Source organism: Salvelinus namaycush, chromosome 29, assembly GCF_016432855.1.
Source record: "Salvelinus namaycush isolate Seneca chromosome 29, SaNama_1.0, whole genome shotgun sequence".
NCBI classification, from domain to species: Eukaryota; Metazoa; Chordata; class Actinopteri; order Salmoniformes; family Salmonidae; genus Salvelinus; species Salvelinus namaycush.
This window is the reverse complement of record NC_052335.1, coordinates 31,117,080-31,136,308: the sequence shown is the minus strand read 5'-3', so window position 1 is coordinate 31,136,308 and position 19,229 is coordinate 31,117,080. Positions and strand designations below refer to the sequence as shown.

The window sequence follows — 19,229 nt, the reverse complement described above, 5'->3', positions numbered from 1 at the left end:
GCATGGGGGAGCACCTCTTGCAGCACCTGCTCACCGTCCACAGCAACCCGCACCTGCAGACCTTCAAGTGTCGCTGGAGGAACTGCGACGCCGCCTTCGCCAACCAAGACTCCTCCCACCTGGTAAGAGACAGACAGACAGGTTTGTAGACAGACAGGCTGACTGACGGACAAAGACAGACAGTAGCTGCTTGGTTTACCTGAATTACAAGACTCCTCCCACCTGATAAGAGACAGGCAGACAGGTTTGTAGGCAGACAGGTTTGTAGGCAGACAGGTTTGTAGGCAGACAGGTTTGTAGGCAGACAGGTTTGTAGGCAGACAGGTTTGTAGGCAGACAGGTTTGTAGGCAGACAGGTTTGTAGGCAGACAGGTTTGTAGGCAGACAGGTTTGTAGGCAGACAGGTTTGTAGGCAGACAGGTTTGTAGGCAGACAGGTTTGTAGGCAGACAGGTTTGTAGGCAGACAGGTTTGTAGGCAGACAGGTTTGTAGGCAGACAGGTTTGTAGGCAGACAGGTTTGTAGGCAGACAGGTTGGCTGATGGACAAAGACAGACAGTAGCTGCTTGGTTTACCTGAATTACAGATCTCGTTATTACAGATGATTATTCTGTCAGAAATGCAGAATTTGAGAGCTCTTTGTATATAAGGAAGAGAGGGGGGTTATTGTCAATGTCTCAGTACCTTGTCTCCCCCTTGTCTCTACAGGACCTGCCTAGCCACATGCAGAAACACGTAGAGATGGACAGCAAGCTGAAGACATGACAGTAGAGAAGACATGCTGTTTCTCCAGTGCTTACTCCTGCGGATGTGTGGTGCTGAGTTGACACTGGTCTCTCACCATTTAGAATCAATGGCTCCATACATGGAGCTAGGCTGGAATTCTGGCATTCATTCTTCTTGGATAGTAGGAGTTGGGCCCCATTCAGTAGGCAAATGTTGAGGAGGGAAGGAGATAGAACTGAACTGTTTTCTTGTTCAGAGCAATTTCTCACGTTGTTCATCCTTTAACCCCCTGCTCTTCCCTGGTAAGAGGACACCAGTACGACTGAAGGTTGTGAAATGTTTTTAATGGACCTTGGTTGATGGCATGATTTTAATGGACCTTGGTTGATGGCATGATTTTTCATGTGCGGATGAACATAATTACAAATAATTTGTGGAATGCAAATTGACCGCAAGAAGCCCAAACTAATATATTTGACTAAAACATAGTAATTTCAAACCTGGCTTACATTTGTATGTGATCACATATATCTCTGTATTATGCCTGGGAATATTGTGGGACAGATTTCCAAAATTAAAACTTGGAGCTGATTGGCTGGTTTTTTAACAGTCTTATGGTCAACAATTTAAAATTAGTAATTTTCAGAATTTGGGAGGGCTAAATAAAATCACAGTGCTAGTTGGGGAACCCTGGATTACACCATTCTACAAGGCTGTGGCTCAACTTCAGCAATTGTATTGGAACACTGGCTAAATAGCCCATACTGGACACAGACATACACACACACAAACACACAGTGTATAGATTATCATTGCATAACCACACTGTAACTGATCTGTTGACATGGGCTGGTCATACATAGCTACTATACACAGTCTTGTGTAGGGACTTCTATTTCATACATACATTCACACATCTATGGTATGTACTGGTTACTGCCAAAGTAAAGGAAACACTACAGTAAATGAGGGATACAAAGTATATTGAAAGCAGGTGCTTCCACACAGGTGTAGTTCCTGAGTTATTTAAGCAATTAACATCCCATCATGGTTATTTGGGCTGCCTAGGCTAGAAGAGTTCTGTGTCTGAAATAGCGGTCTCAAAGGACCATAGGGGGTTTGAAGTGTCTCAGTCACCAGATCTCAGCGCAATTTAACACTTCTGGGAGATTCTGGAGTGGCGACTGAGACAGCGTTTTCCACCACCAACAACGAAACACCAAATGGTGGAATTTCTTGTGGAAGAATGGAGCATCCCTCCAATAGAGTTCCAGACACTTGTAGAATCTATACCAAGGTGCATTAAAGCTGTTCTGGCTCATAGTGGTCCAACGCCCTATTAAGACAATTTTATGTTGGTGTTTCCTTTATTTTGGTAGTTACCTGTATGTATTGATATGCTGAGCGTGCACACACGTGTACAGCAACAATAGGAACACGTTTTATTAATTCAGAAAAATGTATTGTTGGTTTTATTCTGTTGGGAAGGATAATTTTTCCCATTTCAGTGGTCTAAGACAGAGGCCAATGCTTACTGTAAAAGCACGGACATAAGGATGATTGACAGTTTTTTTTTAATGGTTTTGGATTTGCTGTGATGTGAGAGACCAACTCCTAACACACACGTCTGTTTAGACATGATTTGTCATGTTATTTTCCAGTCTGTATGGAAGTGGCTCACTAAAGCTGCAGTAAGTCACTTTTTAGGCCACCTGACCAAATTCACATAGAAATGTGAGTTATAGATCTGTCATTCTCATTGAAAGCAAATTTTAGAAGCAGTAGATCTGTTCTATGTGCGCAATTTCTTTGCTTCCCATTAAGTTCAGTTTTTGCATCTTTTATTTTAGGTTTTGTACACCAGCTTCAAACATCTGAATGTACAATGTTTTTGGTTATTGAAAAGATATTTCAGTGTTTTAAATCATACAATGATCCTCTACACTATACATTGCTTGTTTTGTCAAATAAACTTTAATTCAATCAAGTTTATTTCAAGTTTATTTTATTTTTATATATATATAGCCCTTCGTACATCATAATTAGGCCAACTATTAAAACATTTTGCAACCAGGAAATGGCAGCGCGATTTCTGCATATTGCACTTTTTTAAATACCTAAAAAGGACCACCCATTTCTTAGGGATGTGAAATAAATACATAATATATATACCATATGGCAGCTTTAAATGCCCTACGGTGAAGTTCTGAATATTTGATGGAAACACTATATGACAGGGGTATTGAACTCTTACCCTACGAGGTCCAGAGCTGGTTTTCTGGTCTACCTGACAGTTAATTGCATCCACCTGGTGTCCCAGGTCTAAATCGGTCCCTGATTCGAGGGGAGCAATGAAAACACAGTGGAACTGGCTTTGCACAAAAAAATTATGGTGCCACCAACTAAAAAAAGTGTGGGAACAATGTTAGACTAGAGCCCTGTTCATTATAGACCATCTAACCGTTGTTCGTGTCAATGTTCAGTTCAGTTGGAGAAAAACTATCCGCCTTATTGGGTAGATGAGTTATCGAGTAATTGTGGCAATGCTTAATTTACATCTTAATTATTTGAAATCCTAAACATTCATTATACAATTCAACCTGGGATCAACATTAAGAGATTTGGTTTAGCGTTGAAGACTCGACAACTCTCATCCCATACTGGACATATTGGGACACATTCGTAAAAGTTTGAATTTAATGAATTACATTTTTTTTTAAATGCTTCTGAAACAATCCAGTCCGACAGCATCATCACTGTCTCTCGAGACCTGAGTATCCACATGATATTATCACAGAGACTTACAGGAACACAACATTGATCTTGTAATGTAGTTACCACCAATAACTTAAAGGGGAATGGAAACACTTCAGGAAGTAAAGCTAAGCAACGATATGTATTCAATCCACTAATACTAAACATGTTATTTACAGTGAGCTGGCGTTCTAAAACCTTCCCCTTTAAGGACAGGCAATAACACTTGAAGGCTTGTAGTTTAAAGCACTAGCCAAATGTACTGGAGCAAGGGTTCCCCATTCAAGTCCCTCGGTGCTATGCTGCCAGGGTGCTACCTCTCACCAGTCAAAGTTGACATTCCAGGTGGTCTTTCTCTCCAGCCAACCTGTGTGTCTTAGAAGATCGCTACATCGTGTTAATGTACTTTCTTGAGACATTACACACTTCTCTTGGCGTTGTGAGAAATATCATTTGTGCAGCGTGACTGCAGAAAATATCACCATTGCATTTAATTTGTTTTCTATGCTAGAATGAGAGTAATGGCAATGTCTTGTCAGAAAGAGAACATGGGGAATTGGCTGAGGTAGAGGAAGGCGATGTTGGTAGAAGCATGGCTGAGGGTAGACCAGAGAGCAGGACTCCTCTGATGACTGGGTGATCTAAGCAATGTTGGTAGAAGCATGGCTGAAGGTAGACCAGAGAGCAGGACTTCTCTGATGGCTGGGTGATCTTAGCGATGTTGGTAGAAGCATGACTGAGGGTACACCAGAGAGCAGGACTCCTCTGATGGCTGGGTGATCTAAGCATACATGGTCAACTGGAGCCACTGTAACAAGAGGAGATGAAATACAAAAACAGGTTAGGACAGGAGATGAAAGAAAGCAGAAGAGGACAGGAGTTAATGGAGTGAATTCCCCTTTGTATGGACGTGATGTGACCTTTTGTAGCACAGTGGCCTACTGGGCTTACCTCGAGGACGTTGAGCTTGATTGTGCCGTCTCCGTTTTTGTCAAAGGCATGGAACGTCCCTGCAAAGAGACCTCGTACAAATCAAACAGTAGCTCTATCAGTGGAGGCTGCTGAGGGGAGGACGGCTCATAATAATGGCCGGAATGGAGCAAATGGAATGGCATAAACGCATGGAAACCATGTATTTGATACCGTTCCACCAATAGCTCTCTGGCCATTACCACAAGTCCTTCCTCTGCAATTAAGGTGCCACCAACCTCCTGTGACCGCCACCTATCTGTTATCTCTGGCTCTTATTCAATGAGATGAATGCCTGTTGATGTTTCTGGTGGAATTTACATTAATCAAACCAGTGTGTACTAACGGAATATTCCCTCTAGCCTGACGAAACAGGAAATGGTGTCAAAGTCCAGTGTGTACTTACTGAACATGCCTTCTAGCCTGACGAAGCAGCAGATGAAGCTGTCAAAGTCGATGTTGAGGTGCTCGTCAGCGTAGCGCATCGTGATGATGTCATACAGCTGGTTGTTTAAGCGGAACCCTAAGTGGAATGGGGGGGTGGAATGGATACAAGATGAAAGATTTGTGGAATATATTTTGTAATGTGCACAAGTACAGTAAAATGCCTTGCATGCTCTTTCCCAAAAATACAATAAATCAATATACTGTGTGTAGTACTCAAAAAAATACAAAAGTCAAGAAGAACTGTGATGGAAAATTGTGTGAAAAGACAGCCTTAAATGTTAATTTTGTCTTCCGTGTCATAAATAATCCTTGGTCCTGCCTGTGCTTAGTAAAGATATGTGGCAGAATGCCCTGAATATGTTCTATAAGTTAAAATAGGAGACGGTGCCAAACACATGCAGGAACCAACCCTATGAACCATGCAAATATAACTTGTCTGTGTAAGCAGTATATAAGACAACTAACGGGACTGCCCCAGCAGAGCTCCTGACAGACGTGTACTATGGTGCATCAAGTTTGCTGGAACCTCTCCAGTTAACTGACAATAAAGGATGATTGATTTAAGTTTGACTTTGAATGTCCCTGTGTAGAAGTTCCACGACAGAACAAAAATACACAAGAATAGAAAGAAGATCAAGAGAAAGTAAGCTATATACAGGGTCAAAGTTCCAGTGTCAGTACCATATTTACAATGTGCAGGGATACTTTTGGTCATGTAGTGTATGGGCATAACAAAACAAAATAATCATGGACAGACAATTTTTACGCGCCAGGTGCTGTTCTGTGAGCTTGTGTGGCCTACCACACAATGGCTGAGCCATTGTTGCTGCTAGATGTTTCCGCTTCACAATAACAGCACTTACAGTTGACCGGGGCAGCTTTAGCAGGGCAGAAATTTCACAAACGGACTTGTTGGAAAGGTGGCATCCTATGACAGTGCCACGTTGAAAGTCACTGAGCTCTTCAGTAACGTCATTCTACTACAAATGTTTGTCTATGGAGATTGCATGGTTGTGTACTCAATTTTATGCACCTGTCAGCAATGAGTGTGGCTAAAAAGCAGAATCCACTAATTTGAAGGGGTGTCCACATACTGCGATATATATATATGTATAGGGGTAAGGTGACATCAGGATATGAACTCAGCAAAAAAAGAAACGTCCTCTCACTCAACTGCGTTTATTTTCAGAGAACTTAACATGTGTAAATATGTGTATGAGCATAAGATTCAACAACTGAGACAAACTGAACAAGATCCACAGACATGTGACTAACAGAAATGGAATAATGTGTCCCTGAACAAAAGGGGGGGTCAAAATCAAAAGTAACAGTCATTATCTGGTGTGGCCACCAGCTGCTTACTGCAGTGCATCTCCTCCTCATGGACTGCACCAGATTTGCCAGTTCTTGCTGTGAGATGTTACCCCACTCTTCCACCAAGGCACCTGCAAGTTCCTGGAATGGCCCTAGCCCTCACCCTCCGATTCAACAGGTCCCAGACGTGCTCAATGGGATTGTGATCCGGGTTCTGTGCTGGCCATGGCAGAACACTGACATTCCTGTCTTGCAGGAAATCACGCACAGAACAAGAAGTATGGCTGGTGGCATTGTCATGCTGGAGGGTCATGTCAGGATGAGCCTGCAGGAAGGGTACCACATGAGGGAGGAGGATGTCTTCCCCAGACCATGACGGACCCTCCACCTCCAAATCGATCCCGCTCCAGAGTACAGGCCTCGGTGTAAAGCTCATTCCTTCGACGATAAACGCGAATCCGACCATCACCCCTGGTGAGACAAAACCGCGACTCGTCAGCGAAGAGCACTTTTTGCCAGTCCTGTCTGGTCCAGTGACGGTGGTTTGTGCCCATAGGCGACGTTGTTGCCGGTGATGTCTGGTGAGGACCTGCCTTACAACAGGCCTACAAGCCCTCAGTCCAGCCTCTCTCAGCCTATTGCGGACAGTCTGAGCACTAATGGAGGGACAGTGCGTTCCTGGTGTAACTCGGGCAGTTGTTGTTACCATCCTGTACCTGTTCCGCAGGTGTGATGTTCAGATGTACCGATCCTGTGCAGGTGTTGTCACACGTGGTCTGCCACTGCGAGGACGATCAGCTGTCCGTCCTGTCTCCCTGTAGCGCTGTCTTAGGCGTCTCACAGTACGGACATTGCAATTTATTGCCCTGGTCACATCTGCAGTCCTCATGCCTCCTTGCAGCATGCCTAAGGCATGTTCACGCAGATGAGCAGGGACCCTGGGCATCTTTCTTTTGGTGTTTTTCAGAGTCAGTAGAAAGGCCTCTTTAGTGTCCTAAGTTTTCATAACTGTGACCTTAATTGCCTTCCGTCTGTAAGCTGTTAGTGTCTTAACGACCGTTCCACAGGTGCATGTTCATTAATTGTTTATGGTTCATTGACCAAGCATGGAAAACAGTGTTTAAACCCTTTACAATGAAGATCTGTGAAGTTATTTGGATTTTTACGAATTATCCTTGAAAGACAGGGTCCTAAAAAAGGGACGTTTCTTTTTTTGCTGAGTTTATGATCAACAGAGTAGCAGCAGCGTATATGAAGATTGTATGTGTGTGTGTATGTGTAGCGTCTGTATGAATGTGTGTGTGTGCGTGTGTGCTGGAGTGTCCGTGTGAGTGAGTGTGTAGCGTGTGCATAGAGACAGTGCAAACATAAATAGAAGGGTCATTGCAGATAGTCCATGTCACCATTTTATTAGCTATTTAGCAGTCTTATTGTTTGGGGATAGAAGCTGTTCAGGAGCCTGTTGGTGTCAGACTTGAGTCACCAGTAGTGCTTGTCGTTCTGAAGCAGAGAGAACAGTCGATGGCTTGGGAGGCTTAACAATTTTCCGAGCCTTCCTTTCACACCGCCTGATATAGAGGTCCTGGATGGCAGAGAGCTCGGCCCCTATGATGTACTGGGCTGTCTGCACAAGCCTCTGTAGCACCATGTAATCGAGGGCGGTACAGTTGCCATACTAAGCCGTGATGCAGCCAGTCAAGATGCTTTCAATGGTGCAGCTGTAGAACTTTTAGAGGATCTGAGGGCCCATGCCCAATCTTTTCAACCTAACTGTTTGTGTGTGTGGTCCATAATACCCTTTTTACACTAGTACTGAGCCAAGCCGAGCTGAACTTCACTGGCTTGGTTAAACATCCACTATAGCTGTTGGATTGGAACCATGCTGGAAAGGAAAATGTGAAAAGCACTCTAGTGTGAAAAGAGTAATCAATTCATGGCTCTCTGGGAAGACTTCTAAGTCCATTCACCTGGAGGCACGTTCAGCAAGACAAAACATTTTGGAACGTTCAGATAGAAATATGTAGAACAAACATGCGTCTGACACGTAGAATAATAAATCACGTCGGCTCGATTCATAGTATTGCTATCTGTAACGTTAGAAAACGTTTGGCAACTGAACGTGGCCCTGCTGGGATTAGACGGCTGAACAAGTTTGTCCATGGAGCTCACCTGCGTCATTGACTGCATTCCTCATCTCAAAGCTGCTGATGGTGCTGGATTTGTCCTTGTCATACTTCTTGAAGATCAGCTGCACACAGTGAACACATGACGGTCAATCTCAATGACTTTGAATGTTGGACTGAAAATGATCTGTTGATGATCGCTGTGAATCCATCTCTCTCAAACTCTAGGTGGCATTCTGCCTTCTCCCTACAGCTTTCAGCCATTACCTTTGCCCACGACTACCTCATGTGAAATACAATCCCCACGCTGTGTTTTAATGTTTAATTGCTTACGATATGGTTTTCAAAACATATGGCCCTTATCTTTCATCAGCAAGAAAGAATCCTTCAAATCAAATGCGCTTCAAATCAAACTGCTACAGGAAGCGCATCCTGCGCTTCCTGTAGTAGTTACAGATCCATACAGCTATAGAACCTCCATCCTACTGAACTACACTGTAGTAGTTACAGATCCATACAGCTATAGAACCTCCATCCTACTGAACTGCACTGTAGTAGTTACAGATCCATACAGCTATAGAGCCCCCATCCTACTGAACTACACTGTAGTAGTTACAGATCCATACAGCTATAGAGCCTCCATCCTACTAAACTACACTGTAGTAGTTACAGATCCATACAGCTATAGAACCTCCATCCTACTAAACTACACTGTAGCAGTTACAGATCCATACAGCTATAGAACCCCCATCCTACTAAACTACACTGTAGTAGTTACAGATCCATACAGCTATAGAACCTCCATCCTACTGAACTGCACTGTAGTAGTTACAGATCCATACAGCTATAGAGCCTCCATCCTACTAAACTACACTGTAGTAGTTACAGATCCATACAGCTATAGAACCTCCATCCTACTAAACTACACTGTAGCAGTTACAGATCCATACAGCTATAGAACCCCCATCCTACTAAACTACACTGTAGCAGTTACAGATCCATACAGCTATAGAACCTCCATCCTACTGAACTACACTGTAGTAGTTACAGATCCATACAGCTATAGAACCTCCATCCTACTAAACTACACTGTAGCAGTTACAGATCCATACAGCTATAGAACCTCCATCCTACTAAACTACACTGTAGCAGTTACAGATCCATACAGCTATAGAACCTCCATCCTACTGAACTACACTGTAGTAGTTACAGATCCATACAGCTATAGAGCCCCCATCCTACTGAACTACACTGTAGCAGTTACAGATCCATACAGCTATAGAGCCCCCATCCTACTGAACTGCACTGTAGCAGTTACAGAGCCATACAGCTATAGAGCCTCCATCCTACTAAACTACACTGTAGTAGTTACAGATCCATACAGCTATAGAGCCTCCATCCTACTAAACTACACTGTAGCAGTTACAGATCCATACAGCTATAGAACCTCCATCCTACTGAACTACACTGTAGTAGTTACAGATCCATACAGCTATAGAGCCCCCATCCTACTGAACTACACTGTAGTAGTTACAGATCCATACAGCTATAGAGCCCCCATCCTACTAAACTACACTGTAGCAGTTACAGATCCATACAGCTATAGAGCCCCCATCCTACTGAACTGCACTGTAGCAGTTACAGATCCATACAGCTATAGAACCTCCATCCTACTGAACTACACTGTAGCAGTTACAGATCCATACAGCTATAGAGCCTCCATCCTACTAAACTACACTGTAGTAGTTACAGATCCATACAGCTATAGAACCTCCATCCTACTGAACTACACTGTAGTAGTTACAGATCCATACAGCTATAGAGCCCCCATCCTACTGAACTACACTGTAGTAGTTACAGATCCATACAGCTATAGAGCCTCCATCCTACTAAACTACACTGTAGTAGTTACAGATCCATACAGCTATAGAACCTCCATCCTACTGAACTACACTGTAGCAGTTACAGATCCATACAGCTATAGAGCCTCCATCCTACTAAACTACACTGTAGCAGTTACAGATCCATACAGCTATAGAACCTCCATCCTACTGAACTACACTGTAGCAGTTACAGATCCATACAGCTATAGAGCCTCCATCCTACTAAACTACACTGTAGCAGTTACAGATCCATACAGCTATAGAGCCTCCATCCTACTGAACTACACTGTAGCAGTTACAGATCCATACAGCTATAGAGCCCCCATCCTACTGAACTACACTGTAGCAGTTACAGATCCATACAGCTATAGAACCTCCATCCTACTAAACTACACTGTAGCAGTTACAGATCCATACAGCTATAGAACCTCCATCCTACTGAACTACACTGTAGCAGTTACAGAGCCATACAGCTATAGAGCCTCCATCCTACTGAACTACACTGTAGCAGTTACAGATCCATACAGCTATAGAGCCCCCATCCTACTGAACTACACTGTAGTAGTTACAGATCCATACAGCTATAGAACCTCCATCCTACTGAACTACACTGTAGCAGTTACAGAGCCATACAGCTATAGAGCCTCCATCCTACTAAACTACACTGTAGCAGTTACAGATCCATACAGCTATAGAACCTCCATCCTACTGAACTACACTGTAGCAGTTACAGAGCCATACAGCTATAGAGCCTCCATCCTACTAAACTACACTGTAGCAGTTACAGATCCATACAGCTATAGAACCTCCATCCTACTGAACTACACTGTAGCAGTTACAGATCCATACAGCTATAGAGCCCCCATCCTACTGAACTACACTGTAGTAGTTACAGATCCATACAGCTATAGAACCTCCATCCTACTGAACTACACTGTAGCAGTTACAGAGCCATACAGCTATAGAGCCTCCATCCTACTAAACTACACTGTAGCAGTTACAGATCCATACAGCTATAGAACCTCCATCCTACTGAACTACACTGTAGCAGTTACAGAGCCATACAGCTATAGAGCCTCCATCCTACTAAACTACACTGTAGCAGTTACAGATCCATACAGCTATAGAACCTCCATCCTACTGAACTACACTGTAGCAGTTACAGAGCCATACAGCTATAGAGCCTCCATCCTACTAAACTACACTGTAGCAGTTACAGAGCCATACAGCTATAGAACCTCCATACTACTAAACTACACTGTAGCAGTTACAGATCCATACAGCTATAGAGCCTCCATCCTACTAAACTACACTGTAGTAGTTACAGATCCATACAGCTATAGAGCCTCCATCCTACTAAACTACACTGTAGCAGTTACAGATCCATACAGCTATAGAACCTCCATCCTACTAAACTACACTGTAGTAGTTACAGATCCATACAGCTATAGAGCCTCCATCCTACTAAACTACACTGTAGCAGTTACAGATCCATACAGCTATAGAGCCTCCATCCTACTGAACTACACTGTAGCAGTTACAGATCCATACAGCTATAGAGCCCCCATCCTACTGAACTACACTGTAGCAGTTACAGATCCATACAGCTATAGAGCCTCCATCCTACTAAACTGCACTGTAGCAGTTACAGATCCATACAGCTATAGAGCCTCCATCCTACTAAACTACACTGTAGCAGTTACAGATCCATACAGCTATAGAACCTCCATCCTACTGAACTGCACTGTAGCAGTTACAGATCCATACAGCTATAGAACCTCCATCCTACTGAACTGCACTGTAGCAGTTACAGATCCATACAGCTATAGAACCTCCATCCTACTAAACTGCACTGTAGCAGTTACAGATCCATACAGCTATAGAACCTCCATACTACTGAACTGCACTGTAGCAGTTACAGATCCATACAGCTATAGAACCTCCATCCTACTGAACTGCACTGTAGCAGTTACAGATCCATACAGCTATAGAACCTCCATCCTACTGAACTGCACTGTAGCAGTTACAGATCCATACAGCTATAGAACCTCCATCCTACTGAACTGCACTGTAGCAGTTACAGATCCATACAGCTATAGAACCTCCATCCTACTAAACTACACTGTAGTAGTTACAGATCCATACAGCTATAGAGCCCCCATCCTACTGAACTGCACTGTAGCAGTTACAGATCCATACAGCTATAGAGCCCCCATCCTACTGAACTACACTGTAGCAGTTACAGAGCCATACAGCTATAGAGCCTCCATCCTACTAAACTACACTGTAGCAGTTACAGATCCATACAGCTATAGAACCTCCATCCTACTAAACTACACTGTAGCAGTTACAGATCCATACAGCTATAGAGCCCCCATCCTACTGAACTGCACTGTAGCAGTTACAGATCCATACAGCTATAGAACCTCCATCCTACTGAACTGCACTGTAGTAGTTACAGATCCATACAGCTATAGAACCTCCATCCTACTGAACTACACTGTAGCAGTTACAGAGCCATACAGCTATAGAGCCTCCATCCTACTAAACTACACTGTAGCAGTTACAGATCCATACAGCTATAGAACCTCCATCCTACTGAACTACACTGTAGCAGTTACAGAGCCATACAGCTATAGAGCCTCCATCCTACTAAACTACACTGTAGCAGTTACAGATCCATACAGCTATAGAACCTCCATCCTACTGAACTACACTGTAGCAGTTACAGATCCATACAGCTATAGAGCCCCCATCCTACTGAACTACACTGTAGTAGTTACAGATCCATACAGCTATAGAACCTCCATCCTACTGAACTACACTGTAGCAGTTACAGAGCCATACAGCTATAGAGCCTCCATCCTACTAAACTACACTGTAGCAGTTACAGATCCATACAGCTATAGAACCTCCATCCTACTGAACTACACTGTAGCAGTTACAGAGCCATACAGCTATAGAGCCTCCATCCTACTAAACTACACTGTAGCAGTTACAGATCCATACAGCTATAGAACCTCCATCCTACTGAACTACACTGTAGCAGTTACAGAGCCATACAGCTATAGAGCCTCCATCCTACTAAACTACACTGTAGCAGTTACAGAGCCATACAGCTATAGAACCTCCATACTACTAAACTACACTGTAGCAGTTACAGATCCATACAGCTATAGAGCCTCCATCCTACTAAACTACACTGTAGTAGTTACAGATCCATACAGCTATAGAGCCTCCATCCTACTAAACTACACTGTAGCAGTTACAGATCCATACAGCTATAGAACCTCCATCCTACTAAACTACACTGTAGTAGTTACAGATCCATACAGCTATAGAGCCTCCATCCTACTAAACTACACTGTAGCAGTTACAGATCCATACAGCTATAGAGCCTCCATCCTACTGAACTACACTGTAGCAGTTACAGATCCATACAGCTATAGAGCCCCCATCCTACTGAACTACACTGTAGCAGTTACAGATCCATACAGCTATAGAGCCTCCATCCTACTAAACTGCACTGTAGCAGTTACAGATCCATACAGCTATAGAGCCTCCATCCTACTAAACTACACTGTAGCAGTTACAGATCCATACAGCTATAGAACCTCCATCCTACTGAACTGCACTGTAGCAGTTACAGATCCATACAGCTATAGAACCTCCATCCTACTGAACTGCACTGTAGCAGTTACAGATCCATACAGCTATAGAACCTCCATCCTACTAAACTGCACTGTAGCAGTTACAGATCCATACAGCTATAGAACCTCCATACTACTGAACTGCACTGTAGCAGTTACAGATCCATACAGCTATAGAACCTCCATCCTACTGAACTGCACTGTAGCAGTTACAGATCCATACAGCTATAGAACCTCCATCCTACTGAACTGCACTGTAGCAGTTACAGATCCATACAGCTATAGAACCTCCATCCTACTGAACTGCACTGTAGCAGTTACAGATCCATACAGCTATAGAACCTCCATCCTACTAAACTACACTGTAGCAGTTACAGATCCATACAGCTATAGAACCTCCATCCTACTAAACTACACTGTAGTAGTTACAGATCCATACAGCTATAGAGCCTCCATCCTACTAAACTACACTGTAGCAGTTACAGATCCATACAGCTATAGAACCTCCATCCTACTAAACTACACTGTAGCAGTTACAGATCCATACAGCTATAGAACCTCCATCCTACTGAACTACACTGTAGTAGTTACAGATCCATACAGCTATAGAGCCCCCATCCTACTGAACTGCACTGTAGCAGTTACAGATCCATACAGCTATAGAGCCCCCATCCTACTGAACTACACTGTAGCAGTTACAGAGCCATACAGCTATAGAGCCTCCATCCTACTAAACTACACTGTAGCAGTTACAGATCCATACAGCTATAGAACCTCCATCCTACTAAACTACACTGTAGCAGTTACAGATCCATACAGCTATAGAGCCCCCATCCTACTGAACTGCACTGTAGCAGTTACAGATCCATACAGCTATAGAACCTCCATCCTACTGAACTGCACTGTAGTAGTTACAGATCCATACAGCTATAGAACCTCCATCCTACTGAACTACACTGTAGCAGTTACAGATCCATACAGCTATAGAGCCCCCATCCTACTGAACTACACTGTAGTAGTTACAGATCCATACAGCTATAGAGCCCCCATCCTACTGAACTGCACTGTAGCAGTTACAGATCCATACAGCTATAGAGCCCCCATCCTACTGAACTGCACTGTAGCAGTTACAGATCCATACAGCTATAGAGCCCCCATCCTACTGAACTGCACTGTAGCAGTTACAGATCCATACAGCTATAGAACCTCCATCCTACTGAACTGCACTGTAGCAGTTACAGATCCATACAGCTATAGAGCCCCCATCCTACTGAACTACACTGTAGCAGTTACAGATCCATACAGCTATAGAACCTCCATCCTACTGAACTGCACTGTAGTAGTTACAGATCCATACAGCTATAGAACCTCCATCCTACTGAACTACACTGTAGCAGTTACAGATCCATACAGCTATAGAACCTCCATCCTACTGAACTACACTGTAGTAGTTACAGATCCATACAGCTATAGAGCCCCCATCCTACTGAACTACACTGTAGTAGTTACAGATCCATACAGCTATAGAGCCCCCATCCTACTGAACTGCACTGTAGCAGTTACAGATCCATACAGCTATAGAGCCCCCATCCTACTGAACTGCACTGTAGCAGTTACAGATCCATACAGCTATAGAGCCCCCATCCTACTGAACTGCACTGTAGCAGTTACAGATCCATACAGCTATAGAGCCCCCATCCTACTGAACTACACTGTAGCAGTTACAGATCCATACAGCTATAGAGCCCCCATCCTACTGAACTGCACTGTAGCAGTTACAGATCCATACAGCTATAGAGCCCCCATCCTACTAAACTACACTGTAGCAGTTACAGATCCATACAGCTATAGAGCCCCCATCCTACTGAACTGCACTGTAGCAGTTACAGATCCATACAGCTATAGAGCCCCCATCCTACTGAACTACACTGTAGCAGTTACAGATCCATACAGCTATAGAGCCCCCATCCTACTAAACTACACTGTAGCAGTTACAGATCCATACAGCTATAGAGCCTCCATCCTACTGAACTACACTGTAGCAGTTACAGATCCATACAGCTATAGAGCCCCCATCCTACTGAACTGCACTGTAGCAGTTACAGATCCATACAGCTATAGAGCCTCCATCCTACTAAACTACACTGTAGTAGTTACAGATCCATACAGCTATAGAGCCCCCATCCTACTAAACTACACTGTAGTAGTTACAGAGCCATACAGCTATAGAGCCCCCATCCTACTGAACTACACTGTAGCAGTTACAGAGCCATACAGCTATAGAGCCCCCATCCTACTAAACTACACTGTAGCAGTTACAGATCCATACAGCTATAGAACCTCCATCCTACTGAACTACACTGTAGCAGTTACAGAGCCATACAGCTATAGAGCCCCCATCCTACTGAACTACACTGTAGCAGTTACAGAGCCATACAGCTATAGAGCCTCCATCCTACTAAACTACACTGTAGCAGTTACAGATCCATACAGCTATAGAACCTCCATCCTACTAAACTACACTGTAGCAGTTACAGATCCATACAGCTATAGAGCCCCCATCCTACTGAACTGCACTGTAGCAGTTACAGAGCCATACAGCTATAGAGCCTCCATTCTACTAAACTACACTGTAGCAGTTACAGATCCATACAGCTATAGAACCTCCATCCTACTAAACTACACTGTAGCAGTTACAGATCCATACAGCTATAGAACCTCCATACTACTGAACTACACTGTAGTAGTTACAGATCCATACAGCTATAGAACCTCCATCCTACTAAACTACACTGTAGTAGTTACAGATCCATACAGCTATAGAGCCTCCATCCTACTGAACTACACTGTAGTAGTTACAGATCCATACAGCTATAGAGCCTCCATCCTACTAAACTACACTGTAGCAGTTACAGATCCATACAGCTATAGAGCCTCCATCCTACTAAACTACACTGTAGCAGTTACAGATAGGTTAAGTTAAGGTAGTTTAGCACAGATCCATACAGATATACAGTAGGCGCCTCTATCTGACAAAATTACACTTCCGCTACTCTTCCTGAGTTACTCTTACGCACAGGTGTTCAGAGCATGCTAGATAGCTAATTTTCACAGGTGGTCACCTCTTGTCTTCTGTCTGTTTTCTGTAAACAAGTGAGGTAACATGGAGATATGGCCGTGTGGGAACACTAATCCTATCAAGGTGGGTTTCAATTTAGTTTTATATTATTTCTGGCTGATATGAAAGATAAGGTCCTTGTGCTTCCAAAACCGTACTGCAAGCGTTAATGTTAATGTTTGGTTTGAGCGTCGGGGCTCTTAACAAAACTCCCCCATGCAGAAGACGCCTTCATCCTAACTTCCACTTAAGTCAACATTTCACTTAGTCTCCCGTTGCCATCACTACTAAGGGTAAATTCGACTTAAGTGGAAGTTTTTCCCTAAACCATCAGGCTCTGGAGAGTTATGGACAGGAGGATCCTACCTGCCACGCTTTGATCTTACTCCACAGGTGTTTGAACTCCTGCAGGTTCAGTTTTCCTGTGCCGTCAGTCTGAGAAGTAGTTTAGGAAGAAACAGCAGGCAATATTTCTTTCTTGGGCTTTACCGTGTGAAGTAGTGGAGGCTGGTGGGAGGAGCTATAGGAGGATGGGGTCATTGTATTGACTGGAATGGAATTAATGGACCGGAGTCCATTTATGTGGTTTCCATTTTTGATGTGTATGATACCTTCCATTAATTCCATTCCAGCTATTACAATGAGCCCATCCTCCTATAGCTCCTCCCACCAGCCTCCTCTGGTGTGAAGAACTGCATTTCATAGAATTGTATATGTTTTTTGAAGTACTGCTTTCACTACTGTATCTGTCTGTACCTTTTAATATTGTTGTTTGCTCTGTGTTTACATAGACAGGCAACCAGAGTAGTAGACCGAGATGGTATTAGAAACGTTCAAATAGAGTTCCAGTATTAATCAAATGGAAGGATACATCCATCAAAGCGATCATGCTCCGGCAACTCTCTAAGCTGAAGCCGTCCGTCTTCATGTCATTATCTGTGGAGAAAAATATCATTTAGAAGAGAAGTGCATACTACAGAGTGGACACTACGTAACAAGTGTACAGAAAGGACATGACAGGTGGACATCACAGGAGGTTGGTGGCACCTTAATTGAGGGAGGACAGACTCGTGGTAATAGCTGGAGCGGAATAGGTGGAATAGTATAAAATATGTCAAACACATGGTTTCCATGTCTTTGATGCCATTCCATTGGCTCCGTTCCAGCCATTATTATGAGCCGTCCTCCCCCCAGCAGCCTCCACTGATGGACATAGTGGGCACAAGGGAAGAGGAAGGGTCTGGCATTAAAAATGAGGGATCATGACAGCACTCACGTTTTTCCAGTACCCTTTTCATGACCACCTTGAGCTCGTTGGCACAGATCTGCATGTCCTAGAGAGGGGACATATCTCCTTTGAGCTGTGTGCATGTACACCTCTCAGTATAACCTATCCTTATCGGCCCAATCCCATATCAAGCCTCTACCTCTGCCCCCCCCGATGCACTTGTAAAGATCTGGCTTTACATACATTAATTTACCCTGACCAATGCTCCCACTTTTCCCAGTCACACCAGCACTCACCTCCCCAGCAATCTGCTGGTAAATGGCCCTGAACATTTTGTGTTCTCCGCTCTCCTCATCCGGTTGCTGTGGTTTTGGCTGATTAGGGAAGTGAAAGAAAGAAACGTTTAGAAAAGATCGATGGAAGTGAAGGCATGATGTTATCAGGTTTCAGGCTGGTTTAAAAAGTGGTATATCCCAACATGCACTACACAAAGCCATGCTAATTTTGATTGCATTGTGGACATCCATAGACAAATGGCAAAAGTAAAATCTGCCCTTAATGTCTATCATTTGTTTATTCATTACCCCTTTCCACCAGAGTATTGGTAACCAAACACCATGGTAACCAAACAACGGCAAATATGAGTATGTAAATACACAGTTCTGAGAACAGGTGCATTGTTACTGGAGATAGATTGACCTTTTAGAGCTGATTGTGGATCAGTGGGGGTGTCTGGAAGTCTCTCCCTGGTCAGGACAGGAGATGCATGTGGCCTGGGGTAGATTTGGTTTCAGCCCTGTCACTGACCCCGTATTTTGGTAGGTCAGAGGTTACGCTGTGCTAATGGCTATATTGGAGAATGCAAAATGGTGTAAAATACCTACAGGTGGAATTGTGTCAAGTGCAACTTCACTGACATGGTTTGGGTGTGTGCACGCGCATAAACACACACATATACATTCATGCTACACACACATATACATTCATGCTACACACACATCACAACTGATGCTACTAG

At 43.6% G+C, this 19,229-nt stretch overlaps 2 protein-coding genes across 3 annotated transcripts in view; one reads left to right on the top strand and one right to left on the bottom strand.

Moving 5' to 3' along the window:
* LOC120024117 (zinc finger protein 106-like) overlaps positions 1-1,950 on the top strand; it is a 27,936-nt gene extending 25,986 nt beyond the window's left edge. For both annotated transcript variants that reach the window (XM_038968264.1, XM_038968265.1), the window contains 2 exons: positions 1-122; positions 708-1,950. The exon at positions 1-122 is cut by the window's left edge and continues 25 nt beyond it. In XM_038968264.1, the coding sequence (XP_038824192.1) occupies positions 1-122; positions 708-764 (179 nt within the window). In that variant the 3' untranslated portion in view covers positions 765-1,950. The remainder of the gene's footprint in view (positions 123-707) is intronic.
* A 1,825-nt stretch (positions 1,951-3,775) lies between these two features.
* The window catches only part of capn3b (calpain 3b), a 34,883-nt gene continuing 19,429 nt past the window's right edge, over positions 3,776-19,229 (bottom strand). The window contains exons 17-24 of the mRNA XM_038968442.1: positions 18,508-18,585; positions 18,260-18,317; positions 17,855-17,919; positions 17,350-17,418; positions 8,379-8,457; positions 4,855-4,971; positions 4,431-4,489; positions 3,776-4,287 (exon numbers count right to left, since the gene is read on the bottom strand). Of these exons, the coding sequence (XP_038824370.1) occupies positions 4,261-4,287; positions 4,431-4,489; positions 4,855-4,971; positions 8,379-8,457; positions 17,350-17,418; positions 17,855-17,919; positions 18,260-18,317; positions 18,508-18,585 (552 nt within the window). The 3' untranslated portion in view covers positions 3,776-4,260. The remainder of the gene's footprint in view (positions 4,288-4,430; positions 4,490-4,854; positions 4,972-8,378; positions 8,458-17,349; positions 17,419-17,854; positions 17,920-18,259; positions 18,318-18,507; positions 18,586-19,229) is intronic.